Raw genomic sequence first — 24,170 nt, 5'->3', positions numbered from 1 at the left:
TGAGACAAGTCCAGGAGGATTAGGTGATTTGATTCCTGTGATCGAATAACTAAATTCGAGTGAGAGGCAGTCTAGTCTTAGGAAGAGAAGACAGACTGGGCTAGAGACCGATTTCCAACCCTGGTTTCTTTGCTGAACAGCTGTGTGACCTTGTTAAGGACATTCTCTCTGGGCCCCAGATTCCACCTCTGAAAAACAGACCGTCTTTAGGGGGAGCGGTAACCTCTGCTTTTAAAAGTGCCCCGCACAACTCCTGGTGCAGAGTTCAAGTTCAGGAGATGGCTAAAGTCACTGCAGTCAAACCAGGCATGAAGCATGTTCTAGAAGAAGAGGGCATACACATATCATAAAATGAGTAAATGCCTTCCATCTCGGTCACCGATTATTTCTTCTGTCGGTAATGAATTTTTGAGAATAAATGAAATTTTGCAGATCTTGGGGAAGAAATCTATTAAAGCACAAAGCGCTGTCTTCCAAGTCATTAAAATGTTATCTGCTTAAATTCCGATTTCAACAACAGGTAATGAACCTTCTCTGAATTAAAATCTTTGATTTTATGGATCTATACAAAGGGAAGAGTAATTATAGTAATGAGGTAAGCTGAAATTCCAGGAACATAATGTATGCAGGGCCTCATTCCAGTTACTTTAAAGAAGATTATTTAATATTATTGCACTGTCTACTTGAGGACAGGGTATTTGTCTCATTTTTACATATACTGCTTACTAATAAAAGTTATTAAACATCAACTACAAGGGCAGGAAAATAAAAGGGCAGCACAAGTGCATGCTCAGGTAAGGAAATGCCTGCAGGGTTTCTTCTGTACGGTGTCTATTTGAACGATATTCAGACTCCACTTCCGGGCGTAAGCATCAGTCCCTCTCCTGGCACGGGATGTAACAGTATGACTCTTGAAACCCAGATGAGGACCAATCATCTAACTTGTGCTCTAACAGTGGAAGAGAATCACTGGAGAGCCAAGCGCAGCTGAGCAGTAGCCACAGCTCCCTATTAGCCACGTGACCACGAGGGTGAGCATCCCTTCTGCACCCATACAACTATTCTGTTTCTTACTTTCAGGACGGTATTCAATAAACTATGTGAGATATTCGATACTTTATTATAAAATAGGCTTTTGTGTTAGAAGATTTTGCCCAGCTGTAGGCTAATGGAAGTGTTCGGAGCATGTGTGAGGTAGGTGAGGCAGGTGAGGCTAAGGTCTGGTGTTCAGTGGGTTAGGTGTATTAAATGCATTTTTGACTTATGATATTCTCAACTTATGATGGATTTATTGAGATATAACCTCATTGTTAGCTGAGGAAGCTCTGTACCACACAAGGGTTTTAATTACTCATTAACAATATAATCTCTAAGAAAGACCTTCTATTTCTTCAGGAAAGAGGCTGCTGGCCATTTGTAAGATGTTAGATGCTAAACACTAGAGGTTTGCAATTTCAGAACAGCTTAGAGAAGGAAATGAGAACCACTATTGGAGGAAAAGCCCATACAATCTCTGGCATCAGCACTTACACATCATCCGCGAAGCTGTAAACACCTAAAGCTGTCAGCATCTTCTAATGAATAGTGAAATAATACATGCGATCAGCGAGTGAGTGGGGGTGTTTTCCACCTGGTTCCACATGCTGTGCAGGAGCAGTGGCCTATCGGAGGAGTCCCCTTGCTGGACATTTTTTTCTTTTAGTGTCAACACAACTACCATCAGTAACCATGAGGGGGAAACGGAACTTACTGATGAACTCAGGCTCTCTACTAAGGGACAGAGTAAATAGCAAAATAAAAACAAAAAAAGAAAGCAAGTGTATTATATTTTTCACTGCAATACCACGGGTGATTTAAAAACATCTAGTCAGAAAAGTTTTTTTTTTAAAAGACTTTATGTATACATAGAAACACACACACACACAGAGAGAGAGACAGAGAGAGAGGCAGAGACACAGGCAGAGGGAGGAGAAGGCACATGCAGAGAGCCTGATGTGGGACTCAATCCAGGGTCTCCAGGATCACGCCCTGGGCTGCAGGCGGCGCTAAACCGCTGCGCCACCAGGGCTGCCCAGAAAAAAGTTTTTTGATAAAATAAAAATAGCTGGTCAAGAGCCCTGCACTGGAGCCCACTGAACCCTTCCCTTAGAGAAGTGTCACATGACCTTTTAAAGGTGCTGGGAGAGAATGATGAACCACAGTCATTTCTTATTTCATTGATCTAGCATTCTTGAAATGACAAAGTGACAGAGATGGAGAACAGATCAGTAGTTGCCACAGGCTGCTGGGGGTGGAGGGGGTGGAGGGGGTGGAGGGAGAAGGTGGCTGTGGCAACAAAGGATTGCACGAGGGATTCCTGGGATGAACAGCTCTGTGTCTTGACTGCAGCGGTGGTGACACAAATCTACATGTGACAGCCTGCATAGGACTGCATGCAGACTCCCACCGGATGAGGGCAGGTAAAATGATTGAAATCTGAAGACGGCCCAGAGACTGTATCAGTGTTACTGTCCTGGTTAGAACATCACACTACAGCTATGCAAGATGTTCCCATTGCGGGAAACCAGGAGAAGGGTGTAAGAGATCTCGCTGTACTAATTCCTACAACTGAAGGCGAAGTTAAAATTACCTCAAAAGTTAAAAATATTTAAAACAGGAAAATTCTGCCAAACCTTAGCTCTTTGGAGGATGCTCAAGGTATGCAGATACTCAGCATTTTTGTGAACACATTTTAAGGTCACAGATGGGTTAGCCGCATGGGAATACTCAACCCTAGTGCAGAGAAGTTGCAGTTAAGTCTCATTACCAAATCTCCACAGGTGAGGGTCTTGGTGGTAGGTAAGTGACTCCTCTCAGCAACTGACACCGCTGGTTTTGATTTTTGATCTGAAGGCCACAGAGGTTTTGGGTGTTATCATCACAACCCCAGGCAAACCACCCATAGTCTGCAGGGCTGTTTCAAAACCACTGTTTTAGCATAATGCCACACATTAGATCAAAGTGTTACAGAGGTAAATCAGCACCATTTAGAAATGATTTGGGTGTTGCAAGGTTCCTCTTGGTTTCTTATTTTGCCAGCCTGTGTGTGTGTGTGTGTGTGTGTGTGTGTGTGTGTAGGGGGTGCTGGGTAGAGGGCGTGTGGGTATGTGTGTGTGTTGCGGGCATAGCAGAGCTAGTCAGCAGTTCTCAGACCCACAGTTCCCCTGCAGTTCTGAGAGAATCATTGGAGATGAAGAATCTTTAAAATGAAAACTGGATACACTTGCCTATGGAATTTAGGATTGCATCAAGAGAGCTGTATACAGGATGAATATGGAAAGGCAATGTATAATACATCACTGCTTTATTCTCGAAGAGGCCCATGGCAAACTCAGTGGGAGTACCTAGGCAGAGACACTAACACAACGTACAATGGTGGGGAGGGAAAAAAAAAAAGCACTGGAAATATGCAGCCTAATTTTCTTCTGTTTTTCGCTTCTTCCTGATTTCTTGGATTTACAAAAAAAAAAAAAAAAATTGGCTAAGGGGAAAAAACCCACTGTAATCTTAGCTTCTTGTAAACTCCCAACGTTCTGCAATGCTTATTTCAGCACAGATGGATGGGGGGCTCCCAGCATGCAGGTCCCCTCTACCCCTCCTTAGTCTATAGGGCGGCCCCGCTATGGTCAATCTTCAGCGACTCTGAAGGGTCATCACAAAATCTTTACAGAATTCAGAAATACATCTCAATGAATAAATGCATTAGATTTTTCTCATTTTGTTCATTATAACTATTTTTTTAAAAGATTTTATTTATTTATTCATGAGAGAGAGAGAGAGAAGCAGAGACACAGGCAGAGGGAGAAGCAGGCTCCACACAGCCCGATGTAGGACTTGATCCCAGGACTCCAGGATCACACCTTGAGCTGAAGGCAGATGCTCAACCACTGAGCCACCCAGACGTCCCCATAATAACTACTTTCAAACGCAATTATAGTCTACTTTCTGTAACCATCTACCTAACTTTCTGTATCTGCTGTCATTAAATCTCTTCATTGTCTTGTTTGGCAAATCTATACTTCTGCTCTAGAATTTTTCTCCCCTCTCTGGTCTCTAGAAAACATCCCCTTAAAAAAAAAAAAAAAAAAAAGAAAGAAAACATCCCCTTACATTTTTGTTAAAAACTCATGTGCATGAGCTTATCCACACACCTAAAATTGTGTGTGTGTGCACACTCACAAAGACACACAAACAAAACCTCAAATGAAAGAATGACCTCCCTATAGAAGGGTTTCAGTATGGATCATACAACACAAATTCATTAAAACACAACCTTGAGCTATCTATTCCCAAAGTGTAAAATTTTAAAAGAGAAGTGAAAGTTTCTTCCTTGATCATGGTAACAAGACAACCAGCCTGAGGGAGAAATCTCAGGCCTCGACTTCAGTATGTCCTTCCTCAAGCCAAGACACTGCTTCAATGGCGCACTCGTCTGCCAGAGGAAAGAAGAGCTAGAGATTTCAGGTGGTGCCAGCAAACATTACTGGCAGCCACTGTCTCCCCTTTAATTAGTAGGTAGCCAAACACCTACATCCAGGCACAGGAGTCCGCCTGACACAACAGACTCCTTCGATCCAAATTTCAAGGTGCAAGGACAAAAGTCCACTAGTCCTGGGCTGCTCTGACATCTCCTCAGAGGGATCGGGACATTGGCTTCTCTAGAGAAACTGCTTCACGATTTGGATCTGTATTCTCAGCACATAAACAGAGTCTGGTTCATGGGAAGAGCTTAGTAAATGTTTATAAAATAGACAAATATGTACTTCTTAGACAAAACAGGGGGACCCACTGTGGTCACAGAGTACTGCAGATAAAATGGCCTTAAATAAATCATGGATATTATTTATGAGAATGACAACACTAATTCATTTCTCTGAAACAGAAACAAGAGTAAATTCCACTGGGAATACCTTGCCGATAGCAGTGATGTGCTCCAGCGCCACAGCATGAAGGCTCTCATCCTGGCTCTCGAGGAGAAGTTTCAGGGCTGGTAGCAGCAAGGACTGGCTGAGCAGCAGCGAGCAGAGCTCCTTCACACCCTGAAACCACAAGTGCAATTCTGTGAGCTCCGAGGAAGCAGGAGGCACACTCTGTATCCCAGGTGGTGTGTGGGTGGGGTCTCAGCACACCTTTTCCTATGCAGGTGGTGTGTGTGTGCGCGTATGAAGCACACGTAGGGACGCAGTGATGTCGTGTTTGGTACCTGCTTCATTCATTTCACAATAGATAGTAAACAATCTTTCAGAGCTATCAGATATTCACCTGATATTCATCAGATATTGTGTTTAATGGCTGGCTGTCTAGTATCCTCCTGGAAGGACGCAGAACTCTATTCTACTAATCTCTCAAGAGCCCTCATTTCCTCACCAATAAAATAGAGGTAATTATATCTACTCTGCAGTTTTGTATATGAGTGTGAGCCTGAGCATTAATGAATAGTACACAATGCTCAGCAGCTACTAGACACACAGCAAATGATTAAAAATTGCTACCCACTGTTAATATTATCAACAATTTCTAGTTGTCCTCTGCAACAAGAAAAATCAGCAACTTAAATATTTAAAAAACCTGTTTATAATTCTAATGTCAAGGTGAACTGAATGTTTCATGAAGACTATCTGTGGTCCAGAAAAAATGAAAATGTATTTAGATCTCCACATATGCATTTGAATTTGATTCTCAACGCTTTATTATCCTAGCAGAACCTGTCATCAGAGAGCAGACTTTTATATAAGATAACAAATGATAATCCTTCACAACTGAAGTTGAAGAGAAGAGACAATAAATTTGCAAGCTCTTCCTCCCTGCTGAGCTATACGTTCCCCCAGTGTCCTAACTGTAGCTGTAACATAAAGAACAGAACATCTGGACCAAGAGCCAGACAATGACTATAACTTCATTATACAAGGCAAGGGTTGTTTTTGAAAGAATTAAGAAATCACTGTCCCCCTCCCTCATTGGACTGATCTTTATCTTGTACTACTCCAACAACAGCGTATCAGAGAAGAAAAACTCACATTTATGACATTTTCATCATTTCTTTACATTATTATAACGTGTTGATAAAAGGAGAAGGTCCCATGTGAAGCCCAGGATAAAGGCCTCTTTGGCATTCCACTCACTGTAGTGGTTTTACCTTTTCCCCTTAGCGGTCTCTGCTGGAAATCAGCAAGGCCTTCAATTTCAGATTGGAAGGTCCTGCTACATGAACTTGTGGGAAAATGATCTATACTGGCAGGGTAACAGGTCTGTAAATTCTGTACTTCAAACATCATAGATTCTAACTCAGTAAAGTGCTCTGCATGCCCTAAAGCACAAAGTCCTACAGAGGAGTCTCACCGAGCATCTAGGGCAAAGAGAAAAGCAGATTTGTAATCCGGGATGCCAAAACCTACAGAGAATATTTGGGAGGATGAAATATAAAGTCCCATGTATGACAATTTCACATGGCAGTCACGCACCAACTTGCTTCTGTTGCCTTCCTCTTCCTGGAACATCACAGCAATGCCCCCCCACCCCCATGTTCCTCACAGCGCTGCCCAGGAGACCTTCCGGCCACCACAGAATGCTCTCAACCTCTGCTGTTCCACCTGGCAGCCAGCAGCTGCACATGGCTAGTGAGCATTTGAGATCTGGCTAGCGCAACTGAGGCACTGCTTTTAAGTTTTTATTCAATTGTCCTTAAGTTTAAATTTTAATAACCACACATGGCCAGTGGCTACTGTCCTGGAGGGAGGCAGCAATGTTGAGGTCCTGCACACCGCTGGGTTTGTGCATGAGAATTTACCTCTGCTGCTTTTCTGATGGACCCTGACTGGTTCTTGGAGTCTCAGTGGAAAAGGGCTCAGGAAAACCCCATCTCCTACAAAGCCACCTCTGACTTCCCAGGTCCAGCACTCCTATATTCCCACAATACTTTGTAAATACTTCCTACACTATCATCTTGCATTATTGTAATTACTCATTTGTCCATCTGCCTCACCTGAGCGCAAGAGTATTTTCCCTTCTCTGTATTCTAAACTTGCTTGGAATATATTATACCTAAAAATATTTGTATATAATTCCCTCTCAGCACTCATACCTATTTATTCACTAAGTTAACAGTAATACATAAACAGGTATCTCTCAGCAACTTATGATATTTGGTTGACCTTGGCTTTGATGACACCTTTTATTAAAATAACCTGGATACTGCTCTGAGCAGGCAAAATGGACAGATTATGATGAAGTATGTGTGCCTAACTGCCTAGGACAGGAGACTTACCTTTCCTTCACCCCTGTTTCCTGTTCCCTGACTAATTTCCCATATTTGGAGGGCTTTTTTTTTTTTTTCCTTCCTGACTCTTTAGAATACCTTTTTGTCATGCTTGCTGTTGCTCATGGTACTTGCTGACTTATGGCCATGATGGTTTTACCGATGGAAAATATTACATGAAGGATAAAATCAAGGACATCCAAGAATGAAGGAGTGCTTTTTTGAGCTACTGAGTACTTTTTATCTCTTAGATAACAGTTACTGGCTAAATACTCTGTATTTAACTACTATACTAGGTTCTCTGGATATCTTATCCTCTGTTACAAGAAGACATTTTATCAGGAGATTGATAGAGGGATTTTAGGAGCTCCTAGAAAGGTCAGAGTAGCAAAGACAGCCATAAAACACTCCACAGGCACCTTCCCAGCTCAAACCTGCCTAGCCAGCAAGATACAGAACATGAGGCCTTGAATGCAGAGGAACAGATGCCAGGCCAGATCCCTGTGGACTAGATATATGGTGATGCCCCGAGGCACAGTTCCTGTGGCTGATGGCCGCAAAAGCCATCCACCCAGGGTCTTTTTCTGTCCTTACATAGCTCTCCTGCTTCTCCTGGGGTATGCGGCATCCAAAGATGTGGCCGGGTCTGCAGCGGGAACGCGGGTGGTGGGGGGGTGGGGGGGGGCACAAAGTATACAGGGATGGGTGTCATCTGATCTGAAAATCAAACTCTAGACATTATCAAAAGTACATCAATGACGAGAAAAAACAATCATATTGTGATTTAGAGGCTGGAGATAAGCTACACTCACTTATCAGCTAGGCATCTAATTCCTATCCACCTTACCCAAAGCACCTGTGACCTTTGTTCATGCTGTGCGCCTCAGTGAACCAGGGACCTTCAGGGTCAGTCACAAATTGCCAAAACTTGGAATTTTAAATCTCTAAATGCCATAATCTGTTTTATGCCAACTTCTCATTCTGAATATCCCCGGTTCCTGAGAGTGCTTCATATATTGCCATGGATACAAGCTATGAAGAAGGATACAGAACGTTTAAGACTGTAGGACACATGGTCTGTGAGCAACACTGATTTTATCCTTCTGGTAATATTTACAATCAGCCAAACCAACATGGTCGCAAGTAAACAAGTACCAGGAACAATAGCAGACATGACATAAGGATGTTCTAAAGTCATGAAGAACAACAACAACAACAACAAATCTCTAAATATGGGAACTTAGTGGAGGGATGGGAAAGGTAGATGAAGCAAAAGGTAAGTCCCTTTACATATCCTTTCCTGTTTCAGACAGGCAAACATACTTTATAGAACATACAGTAGGACAACCAAAGGTACTGGGTTATAAAAAAGTGAGTCATGGATAATTTTCCTACCACAGTGATATTAAATATTATGTGGTTCTGAAATTAGACTGTAATTTCCAAATGTGGTAAAATAAACTTAACAAGGCATTTCCATTTCTTAATTACAATGTTCCTCCCTTTGTAACAATTTTAACTCACATTTGAGCACATTTAACAATCAATAAAAATAGTACATAACAGTGGCAAGACTCCTTTAATCATGGCATCCGAAGGAAAAAAAAATCTGTACCCAGTTGAAAGACAGCACTGAGGCAGCGTAAGGAAAATAAACAAGTCACCGTGGCAACACAACTCTTTTGATAATTATTATGTCTCGTCTCATCAAACTGGAACAGACAACTGATAGGGACCTACTTCAAAAGGGGGCTTAATCCAGTATGGTTCTCCCACCCTACAAGACCTATGGGCCTATGGAAAAGTCATGAGTCGTGTGCTTCAGCTGGGGTCCTGAACAGACAGCCTCAGATCTGGGGGCCTTGAGGACTAGTTGAGTAGAGTTCCCTCTGAGACCACACAGTCTAACTCCTTGTTTCAGGGGCTAGCAAAGGGAGGTACAGAGCTTCTAGCGCTTTTCTCATGAACACAGATCACGCTGTGGCCTAGCGTGCAACAGGATGGTAGTTTCATGCCTCGCTGGGCCTCTTGCTGATAGACTACATCTGATGTTCCCTGCCCTTCCAGTGCTCCAAGTCCCAATGAAGAGAAAAGGCAAGTAAAATCCCTCTCTGTGTTGTGTGAGGAGTACTCTAATAGATGTGTGCTTAAGACCCTCTGCTATCCATTCCAATTTCCTTAGAACACTTAGGAATCACTAGTCTGATGATTCTGAGATCAAGCAGGACTACTGCAAATAAAATATTACTCCCTTGGTCAAAGTACCTCAACCTGGCTGTAGAAGCATATTAGGGAGCTGGATCATTACAGCGATTTAGCTTCTCATTTAATTCCGGTCTCCTTTTTTAATAGAGGAAATACAAATCATGACTTATTATTCATTAGTCAATAAAAAAGAACAACAAGAACATACTTTTCCCTCCGTGTCCTAGAAGGTCGTCCCCTAAACTTCAAATGCAATGCTGACAGTACGTACTACAGCTTTGGACATTCAGATGTGTTTGTCACCCATCACCGGGTAGCTGAATGCTAACACATGTAACTGTTACTGTACCTTGATTACAAAGCTAACAGTATGTGGTCAAGGTCAGAGATGCCGTGGCCATATTCTCAGCTAACTTACATTCCCTGCCTCTGAACTAACTGTAGTAAAACCAAACTGATGAGGATATTTAAATAAACTAACAAACTTCTCCAAGTAATGACGGCGATCCTAACACTTTGACATCTAAATGAACTGATAATGTAGACCCTACACACTTGCACAACTCCATATAATAGAATTCAATTTGCAAGCGCCCCAGGAGTAGTAAGAGTGTCTCCAGTGGAAGTATTCCTTTTCCAAGCACTTAAGAGCCTCCATTTGGGGACCAGATCTGCCATTTGTTGCCCGAGTGGGGGTGGGACCTTTGCTCTCACAGCCTCTGTTTCATTAGCTGAAAATGAAGGTCAAGGAACCTCCTTTGGGTGGTTGTAAAGGTTAAACCAGATGGTGGGAGTGGAAGCCTGAGGGTAGTAGCGGATGTCGGTCATCACCATTACCCAGCTTTCGATACAGGGACAATCAGCCCTAAATCATGTTTCCCCAACCTAGGTTCAGCAGAACTGGTGGGGCACTTCTGGCATTTGGTCCTGACCTAACAAAGCTTGATCTCAGCTTATGTTAAGACCAAGATGAACCCCTCATTATTTACATACTACTTACCCTGGTGGGAGCAATAAACTGCATTGAACTCCCACTCGAGGTAGTGCATTGAATCCTGCCATGGGTAAGAGAGAGCCACAGCTATGGCTCCCCGCCCCCCTTCAGGTGCTCACAATATAGCACAGCAGATCATAGGTAAGTAAGCAGCTGATACAAGCAAAGCACATACCACGGTACAAAGGCAAGTTATTTCTGGTGGTGATACTTTAAATAATTTACAGAAAAATTTTGTCCTTCTGGTGGTTAGAAAACTTCTTTAAATGAATAAAATATTTTAAAATTCAATCGGAGAACACTTAGCCAGTCCCTCATTTGGAAAACAATTCATTAAATGTACATTCATAATGAGAATATTTTCCTTGAGTGATTACAGTGAGGATTCAAAGAATCATATTTACCATTTTATTTTCAAGTTTATCTCCTATGTGGTAGAAACTTGAAAACCAATTAATCAATTTAGTGTCATTATCCAAATGCTTATATTTAAGGCACGTAAAAATTGCTCAAACAATCCACTGCTGAGGTTGGATTCACAGCAGGGAGCTATAACTAATAAGTGCTTATTTGAGAATGTAAAATTTATATATATATTATGCAAATACCTCTGTGACAGCCAAATTATGGGATCAGAGAGAGAAAAGAGAATGATGGTCAAAATGGAGGAAGCTGAGTTTTTTCCACGTTTACAGAGAATAAATATTGTGGTTATGCAATCTTATCGTGATGACGACGATGCAGAAGGCAGGTAACGAGGGTTGCAGCTGGCCATCCGCCCAGAGGTGCGAGGAAGCTTACTATTCTTTGCCGGCTGGCCGGATCCGGGCAGAGATGACACACAGGCTGGCTCCCCAGACCTCTGGGCACGGGAGCTTGAGTTAAGACACATAAAAAGGCATCCAAAAGGAACGGAAAGCGGAGTTACACATTCTGGGACTTATAAAGGGAATATGCTTCAGAGCTCCAACAGAGACCAAACTACCTCAAAGCACCCTCTCAGCATGGCTAGTCTTCATTTGATCTACTCCAAATTATGGGCCTTTACCTTCTGATAACTTCAGCTAAGTGTTCCTCAAGCACAGTCACTGGCACTGCTTATGATAAAGAGTTTGGATAAGGGAAGGGATGCCCCGCAGGAAAGCCACTTGATATATCCCCACTCACCTCTGCAGGGAGCATCTGCTTGGTGTTATATAAAGAGCGGCAGATTTTCAAGACCTCATTCCCGAGTGCCGCCTTGTTCTCCGCTGTACACCTGGTCAGCATCACCATAGCTAGTCTCACCCATGGATTGCTGCTTATGCTGGTTCTGGGGGAGAAAAACATGAGGCATGAATGATTAATGTTGTAACAACTGGGGTGTGAAATGTTAAAAAAGAAAAGATAGGCCACCTTTAGTAGTAAAATGCCTTTGGGAAATTGTAATCATGATCCAGAAGATGTGGTCTTTCAAGTCCCTCTTGTAGGAAAGAGAACACTTTCCAGAGGGAAAAAAAAGAGCTTGCTGTGGCCTCCCCAAGTGCCCAGCGGGCCTCCCCAGTAGGCCATGGGTGGGCACCCAGAACACAACAGGGGGCCCCCACACCATAGCACGTCAAGCTCACAGGCTGGCTCCCTGGCTTCCCACTTGGGTGACTCAGGGGAGTCACTTCAACACTCAGCTTAGACAGTTGGTGCTGGGGAATCCACTCAACCTCTCTGGGCCTCAGTTTTTTTCATTCTGAAAAAGCAATGTAATGTTCTCCTTGAAAAATTGCTTTATTCAGTGAATGATGTTTGTCCATAGTGTAACTCAATAGCAGAAACATCTCATCATTTAGGACCTACATACTGGCTCTTGTTTCTCCTGCGATTAGGGCGAGGAATCTGGGGGCAGGGCAGGAGTGAAGGACAGTAAGGGCCATGCACTGCAGAGGTCAGCCTGGGAGCACATGCAAGCAGTATGGAGGCCACTGTGCTCTTCATACAGTTCTCTAATTGCTTTCTGGTTCCCTTCTCTGGATATAACTTCATACAAACATCATGATTTAATTTGTCAAGAGACAAATTAAAGATACATTCATTCCATGGGCCCAGGAACATGTTACGGATTTTACTTACAGTGTTTTAAAATAATTGTACTATTTGTAAAGAGTCTGTTGTCTTAGTAGCACAGCTCTAGGCTCTAGACACTGAACACCCAAGGGTGGTTCTTCCCTTGAAAGGATTTCATTCCTTGGCCCCTAAGGAAAATGACTCACAGTACTAGCCTTCAGTGAAACCTCTGTGTCTCAGCTCAAACTAACATCATGTGAGGACAAAGAATACTGCTTATTTCAAGCTAGGAACAAAGCTCTGTTGAGGGTCTGGTGGGCTGGGGAGTCTTCTGAACTCCTCTCTCCTGGATTTCCACTAAGGGCCACTTCACTGTGTCGACAATTATCAAAACGTATTTTTCACTGGTCAGTTTTGATACGCTGGATGAGAATTATAAATCCCCCATAAGTACGAATCTATTATGCTTTCCTGCATTTTCCTACCAATTAAACTAAACACCCAAGTTGGTTCTAGTAAATTAATAGTCATGTAGATCAAGCAAATTTCTTAGCTTCTAACTTTATTGTGTTAACTGGCAATGTTCAGTCGTTATCACTCAATCCTTCCCTTCCTCTCCCTCCTGCCTTTCTCGCTCTTTCTCTTTCTCTCCTCCCTCCCCGATGGAGGTGGTTTATTCTGGAGGCACTTAAGTCATACACTGGATTACCTGCCAACCAAAAAAAAAAAAAAAAAAAATGAACTTAAAGGTACTTTTAAGAACCTATTTCTGAAGTGTCTCATCATTCAGTGTCTTGTGGTTAAACACCAATTTGGGCCAGGAAAAAAGCCAAAACAGACAAATTTGACTTATCCTCAGGTCCTGTCTTGGATGGAGACATGGCTGGTAAGAGCGGTTTAAGCAGACCAGTAATGCTTTGTTTCTAATAATTTTATAAAGGAGGTTTTTTAAAATACAAGTTAGCAATTTACAAATTTCACTTCATTGTGGCTACAAAAGAAAGAATCCACCTTTAAAAACTAAGATTTTTAAAAACCTACAAGTGCATTAAATGTTTAAAATGTAATAAATGTCTTAAGTGAAACTGATTTTACTTCTGGTGGGTAAGCACGTGTTTTGAAATGGTCATTGTTCTAAAAGTACCAGGAGCTGTAAAACCACTAAACTAATCTGCTAGAGGGGGCTGTATATTGATTTTGAAAAATTCTCTTTAGACAGTTCCATTTTGAGTGAAGAAATCTACAATGCAACCCTAATCATTTGCTTAAAAAGCAAAGTACTCCCGACAACCTAATTAGTGGGTCCCGCATCTACTGCACATTATTATCACGAATAGGAGCTGGGTAGAAACCGATTTCCAGGCCCCACAGAGAGATCTAGACTCAGCAAGCCAAGTATGGGATAGTGCTTTTAACAAGCACCCATACGACCCAAGGCAGCTCTGCCAAGACAGCGGGGCCCAAATGGCAATGCTGCTTCAATGCAGTGTCACATCATGGAAAACTGAAGGCTATGATGGGAGAGCCTGTACTGCAGGGCTTCAAATAGTGCAGGCAAGAATCTAATCTTAAAAGCTACATATCTGCATGGCATCTATGCTACAAATGAAAGCGATCTAAGACACTTGGTTGGACCCAAAATAAAAACTCCTTGGTTTGCTTCAGAAATTCCTAAAGGTTTCATCCTAGGGTTAAGGTAAAGAGTCTTCATTAGATGTTCTCTAGGAGTCCTTTCCACACTGCTCGTAAAATAATTTATCTTCAGGAAGAGCTCCTTCTTTAACTTCTGAGGCACAGAGATGTGCACTGGCCTAGGCAGCATTGGCGGCTGAGCGCGGCAGTATGAGATGGGTTATGGAGCAAGCAGGCGTTTGGAACAGGGGCACGGGTGCTCCAATTTACTGCCAACAAGGAGCAGCAGTTCATGACAGATAGCATATGTGCTCAGAGGAAAGCTGGCCACCTCTTCCAAAGGAATCCTTGGCTGACAGCACGGGGATGGCCTGACCACTGCGTGCAGCCACGAGTGGCAGCTGTGAGCTCAGCATGACATGGAGGGTGCACGGGCTGTGAAGGTGGCCAGTCGCTGGTGAGAGCCCTGCCTCCTCCATGTCCCAGCCATGTGTTGCTAGAAGTCCTTTACTTTTTGAGTTTCCATTCTCTGTTCTATAAAATTAGACAACACTGCCTTCTGGGTAGGTTTACTGAGTGAATTGATAATATATGTAAATTGTGCATAATACCGCGTGTCCTCAATAAATGGAAATTATCAATTTATTCCATATGGATTCTCAAGTTAGCGCTGCAAGCTGTGTTAAAAGAGACTCAAACATTTTCTGGTGAAAATACTGGAACGAAATTATTTTGTCGACATTATAAATCAGATGTTATTTTTTTTAAGATTTTATTTATTCATCTGAGAGCGAGACAGAGTAAGAGAGAGAGAGAGAGAGAGAGAGAGAGAACATGAGCAGAGGGAGAGGGAGAAGCAAACTCCCTGCTGAGCACAGAGCCCACCCAGTGCCCCTAAATCAGACATTATTATTAAGCATGATCTGATATTTTCAGATAAAATATGTGTGTAGGAGCAAGGAGAAATGGAAAGAAACTGCAATACTTCAAATAAACAATTTTTATTTCCTCTAAAGGCTAATGTTGATTTTATATATTTCTTTTCATTGGCTCCTTTTGAAGGTACTGAATTTTTAAAACTAAAGAGCAGACAAAAGAAATCTAATTTGATGTTAACACTTACACGGAATCATGTCTCATAGGCGGCCAAGCTTGCAAGAGCAAAACCAAGTGCTGAAATTCTACTTCCTGGTGGCTGGACTCTAGAAGTTCCACAAAGAGAGAATAGCGGTTCTCTTCATTCTCAATGTCAGCTATGTCTACCTAGAAATGGAAATACACACTTGATGCTCGTGGCAAAGGCTATTTAACTGGTCTATAGAAGAATTCAAATTTGAGGATTTTGATTAAACACTCTCCAAAATTTTTCCAATGTGTTGAGAGGTAAGATTCAACACTTCCACCCCTCTAAAACAAAACAAAACAAAAAACAAAAAACTTCGTAACACCGAGGCCTTATTCAATATCAAACACTTGTTAAAAAATTGTTTACAAAGAAGAAATCACAGGAATATTCTTAATGTTCTTTATGAAAATAAATTCAAACAAGTAGAAGGTTGGCTTTTTAGTACATGTTATGTTAAAATACAGAATTATTGTATATGAAATCATAGTAGTTAATCATACTTTTTCATTAGCCAAAGTTTTTGTTTAAATTATCCTAAATGCATTTCTACTTTTCATTTTAACATTATTATTGCTAAGTCTTCATGTTGTCTAGAAAATTTCTCTACTTTGAAATTAAAGATTGATGAAAGCGCATTTGTCATTGGATTTTTGTTATACATCAAAATAAAGTAAAATATCCTTTATTCACATCTCCGTGTCTAACACAGAATAAGTTTTGATAAAAAACACTAATTCATCCGCTCATTGCATAACTGAATGGTACTTTCTTTACATCAAGGAAGACCTGAAACAAATCACATCTCCGACATCTCTGTGGATGAAAATGTTTGCTATGTTAAGTTAGAAAGCAGTTTTAAATACAAAAGCAAGCCAACAGCTGGTTTTCCTGTTCCCTAGCCTCTCCTAACACAGATTCTCTACATTTGGGGCCCTAAGCCTCAGATGATGACAGATACCTTGAAAGGATAATGAAAATGGATGGTTACCTATACATTTGTTAAACTGTCTGTACAAATGCAGGTTTCCAAAGCATTTAATTTAATGGTCATTCTGGCTCCAATCCCAAGTAGCCACCTGAAAAAGTCATACCATGAAGTCTGCCTTTGCACAACAGTTGATATGCACCGTGAAATGAGTGGTAATCCAAGTCCTGCTCACAAGGCAACCTGACAGATCCTTCAAAACCAGCCTGAAAGCCCCATGTCATTCTTCCGTGGACTAATAACCCAAGAGCCTCTTACAGTTTTTGAAATAATTTCAAAATTCAGGAAGAGTTCACCTCTGCAACCGTTTTGGTGGAGAACAGCACAGGTGTTATTAACCTCCCTTTACAGATGAGCAAACAGGCTTATCTGTCCTGGTAACATGGCCAGCAAGTGGCAGAGCCGATATGTAATTATAATCAGATCAGGATGCTCTGAAACTAGACAAGCTCTGAATTATTTAAATAGGTGATCTAATTGGGAGTTTGGCAATATGTTCTTGCCTATTTATAAAGAAATGTTAAAAAAAAAAAAAAAAAAACCCTCAAACTTAAACATCCACCTGTTTTGACCTGACTCCTGCCTTCACCTCCTCTCCAGGCTCAGGCTCCCTGCGTCCATCGTGCATACTTCCACCTCGGGAACTTTGATCTGTTTTCTCTGCCAGGCACATTCTTTCTACAGATAGCTGTAGGGCTCATTCGCTTATTTCCTTCAAATTTCTCAAATGTCATCTCATCAGAGAATGTGCTGCATAACTGCCCACCTTGGGTTGCATTCCCCTACACCATCTGTCTCCCTCACACCTCGGTTTATTTTCCTTTTTAGCATTTACAAGTATGAGACATATTACATATGTATTTGCTTACTGTCTTTCTTCTTCCATAAGAATGGAAGCTCCTTGAAAAGTTTTTTGTTCACTGGTTTATCCTTACTACATAAAATAATGCCTGACAGACAGTAGATGCACAGCACTTACAGAGTGTATGAACTGATGGACATACAAATGAATAAATGAAGATAATCCACCATTTGTAAAATATTGTAGCATGGAACAGTGATATTAAATATTTGTGGAGTGGCCATAAAGTTTTGACTTTTTTTTATTGGAGATAGACGTGAGGCTTATAAAGAAGATGCGATCGAGAAGGAAATCACTAAAAAAGACCCCGAAGGAGGCCTGTTTATTGACATTATGTCTCAACCAATAATGCTTTGTGTGTAGCTGTGTGACTTCAGTACAGTCCCACTCTGCATCTCATTTCCCTCATCTGATATGTGGGATCCAAGAATCTCCAGAGTCTCAGAAGTTCTCAGGAGATGCCTGATGGTCTGCAGCAGGGAAAAAGGGTTGGAAAATGGTTGCTCTCTTCTGATTTAAAATCCAAGTTTTTATAGTTTATTTGAAGAAAGGGCTTTGTGTTTTGAAAATATCTAAAAACAACTGAATGATAGGTCTGTAATGTTGCTAGCAGTGTCAATACTCTACTTGCTATAATTAACTCTTGCATAATTAATAACAAGTAGTTTCTCCTTTACATGGATTGTACTTAACACATACCATGAAAAGGAAAAGATAAGGAAAAAGGTGATTGTTTTCAGTATCATTTGGATTTCTTTCTTTTCAAAAACTGTAACAGCTTGTCAATTTTTAGGACATGAAACGTATCCTAAGGGAGAGAAAGATCTTTAAAAAACCTATAAATTAAACCTTTATATGTTTGTTTTTAAATTATTGTGCCAATAAGTTTCCATTTTTAAAATGTGTTTAGCAATAAATTTCTTTGTATAACACCTTCTTCATGTATACACAGACTTTTTTTTTTTTTCAGATTTTATTTATTTATTCATGAGAGTCACAGAGAGACAGGCAGCAACATAGGCAGAGGGAGAAGCAGGCTCCCTGTGGGGAATCTGATGCGGGACTTGATCCCAGGACCCCGGGATCATGACTTGAGCCAAATGCAGAGCCTCCACCATGGAGCCACAGACTTTTTAAAAGTGTATCTTTATCAGGAAATACTTTCTTCTGAAACTTCATTAACCATTTTAAGTATTATAAAACTTACTTTTTAGACTACTGACCTCATATTTAAAATAGAAATTTAAACAATTATCCATTTTGGGTAGGCACACCTGTACACTCCCTCTCCATCTAAAGGGTTTCAAATGTTTAAGTTGTTCAGCTCTTAAGAAAGCAATTTTAAATTCTTTACCAATATTGCTGTAGAAGCCTCACCTTACATTAAGAGGAGAAAAATGGACCTGAAAATGGACTTGAGTATGTGTTTTTTAACCCATGAGACAGAATATACTTTGCTGGATAATCATTATATACTTTGATATACAAGTGCTAATTTAGGATTTGTGTCTACATATTAAAATATCTAAATTTATCTAAATTCACCAAGATAACGTAAGCTCATCCTGTTCAACGTATTCTAAAAGGTTCTAAGAATAAAATTAGAGGGTGCCTGTGTGGCTCAGTGGTTGAGTGCCTGTCTTGGGCTCAGTTGTGATCCTGGGGTCCTGGAATCGAGTCCCGCATCAGGTTCCCTGCAGGGAGCCTGCTTCTCCCTCTGCCTATATCTCTACCTCTCGCTCTGTGTCACTCATGAATAAATAAAATCTTTAATAAACAAATAAATAAATAATAAAATCAGGTAACCAAGACTCAAAATGAATTTTTGCATGAAGATAAACATATGCAAAGGACTTCCAGCCTGAACAAAATGGCTCTGACCCTATTTTTCCCTACTCCTCCCTACTAAGCACAACTATAAACTTTGGAAATAATGAGACAACCAAAGAACTCTTAAAGGTGGAAAAAAAAAAAAAAAACCTAACTAGCTCGGGGCCTCAAGAGTGCAGGAACAACATATGCACAGTGTCTGGTATCCCCTCATACAATAGAAGGATCCTGAGACTCAGCATGTTCTGACTCCCGACTGAAAAATACAAGACAACCCAGGTAAGGTCATCTCTCATCAGAGTTCCAGAAGGAAGGGAGAAAGAAGGTGGAGTTTAGAGAGTATTTTAGGAAATAACATTTCAAAGCTTGCCAAAATTGGTAGAAGATATTAATCTACAGATTCAAGAAGCTGAGCTAACCCCAAACAGGGTAAGCCCAAAGAAATCTATGCCCAGAAACATCATAATTAAACTCTTGAAAACTAAATTTAGACACATAAAAAAAAAATATTGAAAGTGGCCAGAGAGAACAATACATTACTTATAGAGAGAAGAAAAATTTTAATAACAGGGCATTGCTTATCTGAAACCACAAAAGCCAGAAAGAAGTGGCACAATATTTTTCAAGTGTTAAAAGAACTGTCAACTATAAATTCCATATACAGTAAAACTATCCTTTAGAAAAAAAAGGGTAAATGAAACATTCTCAGGTAAGGAAAACCAAAAGAATCTGTCATTAACAGCCTTCATCTTAAAGACTGGCTAAAGAAACTTCTTCAAACAGAAAGGACACGCATTTTGGCCCAATATATTTTCATATCACAACTAGTAATGCTACTCATTCATGGCTACAAAAATTAATCTAAAGTTGAAGAAAATCGCAATGTTATAAATCTGACAAATTATCTGAAAACAATTAAAGAGGAAAAGTATTGTTTTGAATCAATAAAAGCAAAAGCAACAGGTCTGAGAGGCCTACAGAAGTTGTGGGAGCATCAGATCAGTATTAATACCATGGGAATTTAAGTTCCCTAAAATATCTGAAAACAAGGTGCTGGCTGAACATGAATGCAGACCTAGGAAAGAATCAGATTCTCTCTTCCAGAAAGTGCACAGTTCATATTAAAATATGCACTGCCAGCATCTAAATATGCTTCAGGCAACTGTGAGGAGTACAGAGAACTGACCTATGTGCCTAAACAGCTACAAAATGAAATGACCAGAGAACATATTTTAGCTTTGAGGAAGAACAAACTATGGGTGGCTGGGCAAAAGCTTCAACACACCTCACTAAGGAGACTGTAAAGTAATGATAAAAAGCCATTTGATTAAGGGACGCCTGAGTGGCTCAGTGGTTGAGCATCTGCCTTTAGCTCAGGGAGTGATATGAGTGGCTCAGTGGTTGAGCATCTGCCTTTAGCTCAGGGAGTGATCTTAGGGTCCTGGGATCGAGTCCCACATCCGGCTCCCCACAGGGAGCCTGCTTCTCTCTCTCTCTGCCTATGTCCTTGCCTCTCTCTGTGTGTCTATCGTGAATACATGAAATCTTAAAAAAAAAAAAAAAAAAGCCATTTGATTAAATATGCAGCTTTCAAAATAATGCTGATAAAATCAAAGTAACATGAAAGACATTATACTTTGGAGACATTACTGGACCTTTCTGAGGCTTAACTGCCTCTTCTGTAAGACGAAGATAACACATATCACACGATAGTTGTGATTATTAAATAAGACAATGTGAATAAGATAGCCAGCAAAGTGACTGGCACGTGGTAGGGACGTAATAAATGATGGGTATTTTTATGTTACAGCTACATATAAAAAGCAGAAAGCTGGATGTGTGTTGTGATTTCTTCTAGTAAGAATTAGGTCTATAGATTAGACAAGGCAGAAAAAGAACACAAAACAATGGCTGTTTTAGGATAATGGAATCATGGGTTAACGTTCATCTCTTTTAAAAATCTCATTTATTTGTACAACACACGATTTGGAATGGCTCCGTAGCATGCCTTCTAGAGATGAGTGAAAATAATTAGCAATTTCTCCCAAGTTTTTCTTCTACGTTTTGTTTGATTCTACCCTTTTCTCCAGTGAAAGAGAATATACGCCTCTCTCTCTCTCTCTCTCCACCAGGGAGTGGGGGAGGGAGTAAAAATGCCCAATATTTTACAGGCACCCTACAAGTTAGGGACGATTCCACCCAGACACCTCTAACTAATGTCATAGGATTTTAAAGGGCAATATTCAAATGTGACTCGAACATAAAGATATCTCTCTCTCGTCTCTGAAAGCGATGCTTCTGTCCTCATTGAATTAGGGGACTTCGGCCCTTGGTACAAGTTAATTTGTCAAGTAGCTGCAGCCTCCTTATCAGACAGAGTCACTGTCCTTGAAGAAATGGACTGAGTCACCTATTCCCAGATGAAAACAGCTTTAACCTGAAATTTCTCTGTGGCCCGCTGAGAGTGAACAGGGCTCCCTGAAACTGAGGCGCCCTCCTGAAATCCCAGAGGCACTGGCGATGTGGCTTATTTTCCCTTCAGGTATTTGTGAATATGAAATAGGTATTAGTGCACATAAACATATTTCACGAGTGGAAAACAATTACCATCATGCAGAGGATTACTCTTGATGTAGTAAAATTAATCACCATATTTCTACCTTCCACAGGAGCTGATCAGTGGCTATACTGCCTCTATGATTTAGGCAATTTTGGGGGTAAATCTGAAATTCCCTCCAAACAAAAAGTGGAAAGAAAAAAAGAGAGGAAGTCATCCCCAGCTACCCCATATTCTCACCACTCGCCAACATCCAAATGCTGGAATGTTTCCTGCCTCTTCTCCCGTCGAACTGCAACTTTTCTAATTCTTAAAAGGAATGAGGAGACAGCACTGCTATAGGAGAGGTTAGGAGTGTGACCAGTGTGGTTGCTGAGGTTCTCGGGCCTGTGGGCGTGAGGCCCTGGATGTGACTGTCCCGCCACAAAAAAAGCCCCTGTGGGTCCTGGGCTGACCTGACCCCGGGAGGAGTGTCCCCTGGGATGGAGGAAGCAGTCCTGCCCAGTGACGTGTACTAAACCCAGGCGTGTGTCCAAGGAGGAGGTCGCTGTGACCTAGGCCAAATACAAGGCTATGAAGAAGTGAAGGGGTAAGCAGAGCCTCCCTATCTCACCCCACAGCCCCCACTCCCCAAACGCGTTTAGATTTTAAACACAGCCCTGAACTTAGTGCCTTCCTCCACAAAACTGGTTTGTCCTCTGCTCTTTCCTGGTGCCGCTTCGTCCTTAGCGACTTGAGCAAACATCAGAGGGACACTGGCTGTTTCTTGTCCCCCCACATCTAAGCAGTCCCTGGGGCCCCTGGTAATAACATCTTCAGCTTTCTTTACCCTCCTCTATCTTCACAGCTGGTACCAGCTTCAGGGCCAAGTTCGGGGAACTTGACTGCTGCCTCTGTCCCCTGCCCGGTACCTCTCCTGCCCACTGTCCAGGCAGAGGTCGGAGGGGTTCTCCTAAAACACACGTCTGATCATGCAGTTTCTCAGGCATCCCCCTTCCTTGTGGGCTTAGCACCGTCAAAGTGAAACCTGCGCAGCACGGCAGAAGGGGTCTGACCCGCTTCTTTCTAGTTTCATCTCTTGCGTTCACTCCAGACACCCAGCTGTGAACTTAGTTCAAGACTCCCCTCCTTGGGGATCCCTGGGTGACTCAGCGGTTTAATGCCTGCCTTCGGCCCAGGGCGTGATCCTAGAGTCCCAGGATCGAGTCCTATGTTGGGCTCCCTGCATGGAGCCTGCTTCTCCCTCTGCCTGTGTCTCTGCTTCTGTCTCTCTCTATGTGTCTCTCATGAATAAATAAATAAAATCTTAAAAAAAAAAAAAAAAAGACTCCCCTCCTCAGAGCAGGTTTTCCTGGAGGCAGTGGCTACATACCCTTCCTGGAACCCAATGCATTGTGCAGACATCTGCCTTAGCTTCTTCAGTCTTTGGGGAATTTGCTTCTTTGAGTATATATCTATGTGCTCCACTGGATCAGAGTCCCCACACCAACAGAGCCCATTTGCCTGGACCAGAGTTGGAGATTTACATGTATTATCCCATCACAAGAGAGTTAGTAACATCTCCAGGGTCACGGAGCGAATGAGCGGTAACACTGGGATCTGAATGTAGTTCTGTGTGAAGAGCCCAAACACTCTACCGCTAATTGCCTGGTCTCTTTGTCTATCCCTAGAGTATAACACAGTGAATGGTGCATAATCTGTGCTTGAAGAATCTTCAATGAATATTTCACATACAACAGTTATCAGGCACAGCTTTTTTCAGAATGTTCTGATTGAGCAGCAGTGAACACACACAGCGTTCTGTATACAGACAGTGAAAAATGCTAAGAGATAAAGCAATGCTTTCTGTTTTCTCAATCAAACTCCTCATTCCTCATGCCTAGTCACATTCAATCCAGGCGAAGTCACAGCAGAAAGAAGAGAAGATGAGCAGAGCATGCTTTATGTAGTCTAGCGCGACCCAAACGTTAGTGCTGAGTATCTTTCCCTGGCAGATGGGAAGAAGTGTGGTAATAGAGCCAGGAACACAGACTTTGAGATCAGACATTACTGGGTTTGAACTCCAGTACTATCGTTCACAAGCTGGGTGACCTTACTAGGCGATGTGACTTCATCTCAAACAGAGAATGGGAACAACTTTGCAAGGCTGTCCGAAGCATTACAAGTAGTGATGTGCACTTAATATGCATTTCGCAGTCCCTTCTTCTTCCCTCAATGATAACCATGACAAGAGAGAAAATCTTTAAAGGAAAAAACCCCTTATTCATAAAGGGAGGCCTTCCAAGGTTTCCAAGTATTTGTAGAACCCAGTAACACATATGCTCTCTTAGCTTTAATCATTTTAGGATGCTCCATTAGAGCATTATCAAAATCAAGCTCCATTAGAACATTTCAGATCTCCTGCTTACATCCAGACAAAAATGTTTATACTGGCTGGTCAGAAATCACTGTCAACAAAGTACAGCAAGTTAGTACAGAATAGTATCAATCTAAAAGCACCAGGCCACTCTGTAAGGGAACCTTTCCATTATTCCAAGCAAATCAATTTGCTTGCATTTAAGAGAGAAGCAGCATGGTCTAACCCTTATGGCAAGAGGAATGGATTGGAACTCTGAGGTCCTGGCCTTGCCATTTTAAAGGTGACCTTA

At 41.6% G+C, this 24,170-nt stretch overlaps 1 protein-coding gene across 1 annotated transcript in view; it reads right to left on the bottom strand.

Annotated features, from left to right (window-relative positions):
* Window positions 1-24,170, bottom strand: part of NBAS (NBAS subunit of NRZ tethering complex) — a 319,184-nt gene that overhangs the window by 5,704 nt on the left and 289,310 nt on the right. The window contains exons 49-51 of the mRNA XM_072771030.1: window positions 15,286-15,425; window positions 11,661-11,805; window positions 4,950-5,078 (exon numbers count right to left, since the gene is read on the bottom strand). Of these exons, the coding sequence (XP_072627131.1) occupies window positions 4,950-5,078; window positions 11,661-11,805; window positions 15,286-15,425 (414 nt within the window). The remainder of the gene's footprint in view (window positions 1-4,949; window positions 5,079-11,660; window positions 11,806-15,285; window positions 15,426-24,170) is intronic.

Source organism: Canis lupus, chromosome 12 (genome assembly GCF_048164855.1).
Source record: "Canis lupus baileyi chromosome 12, mCanLup2.hap1, whole genome shotgun sequence".
In the NCBI taxonomy this organism is placed as follows: Eukaryota; Metazoa; Chordata; class Mammalia; order Carnivora; family Canidae; genus Canis; species Canis lupus.
This window is presented reverse-complemented; position numbering and strand designations above follow the sequence as displayed.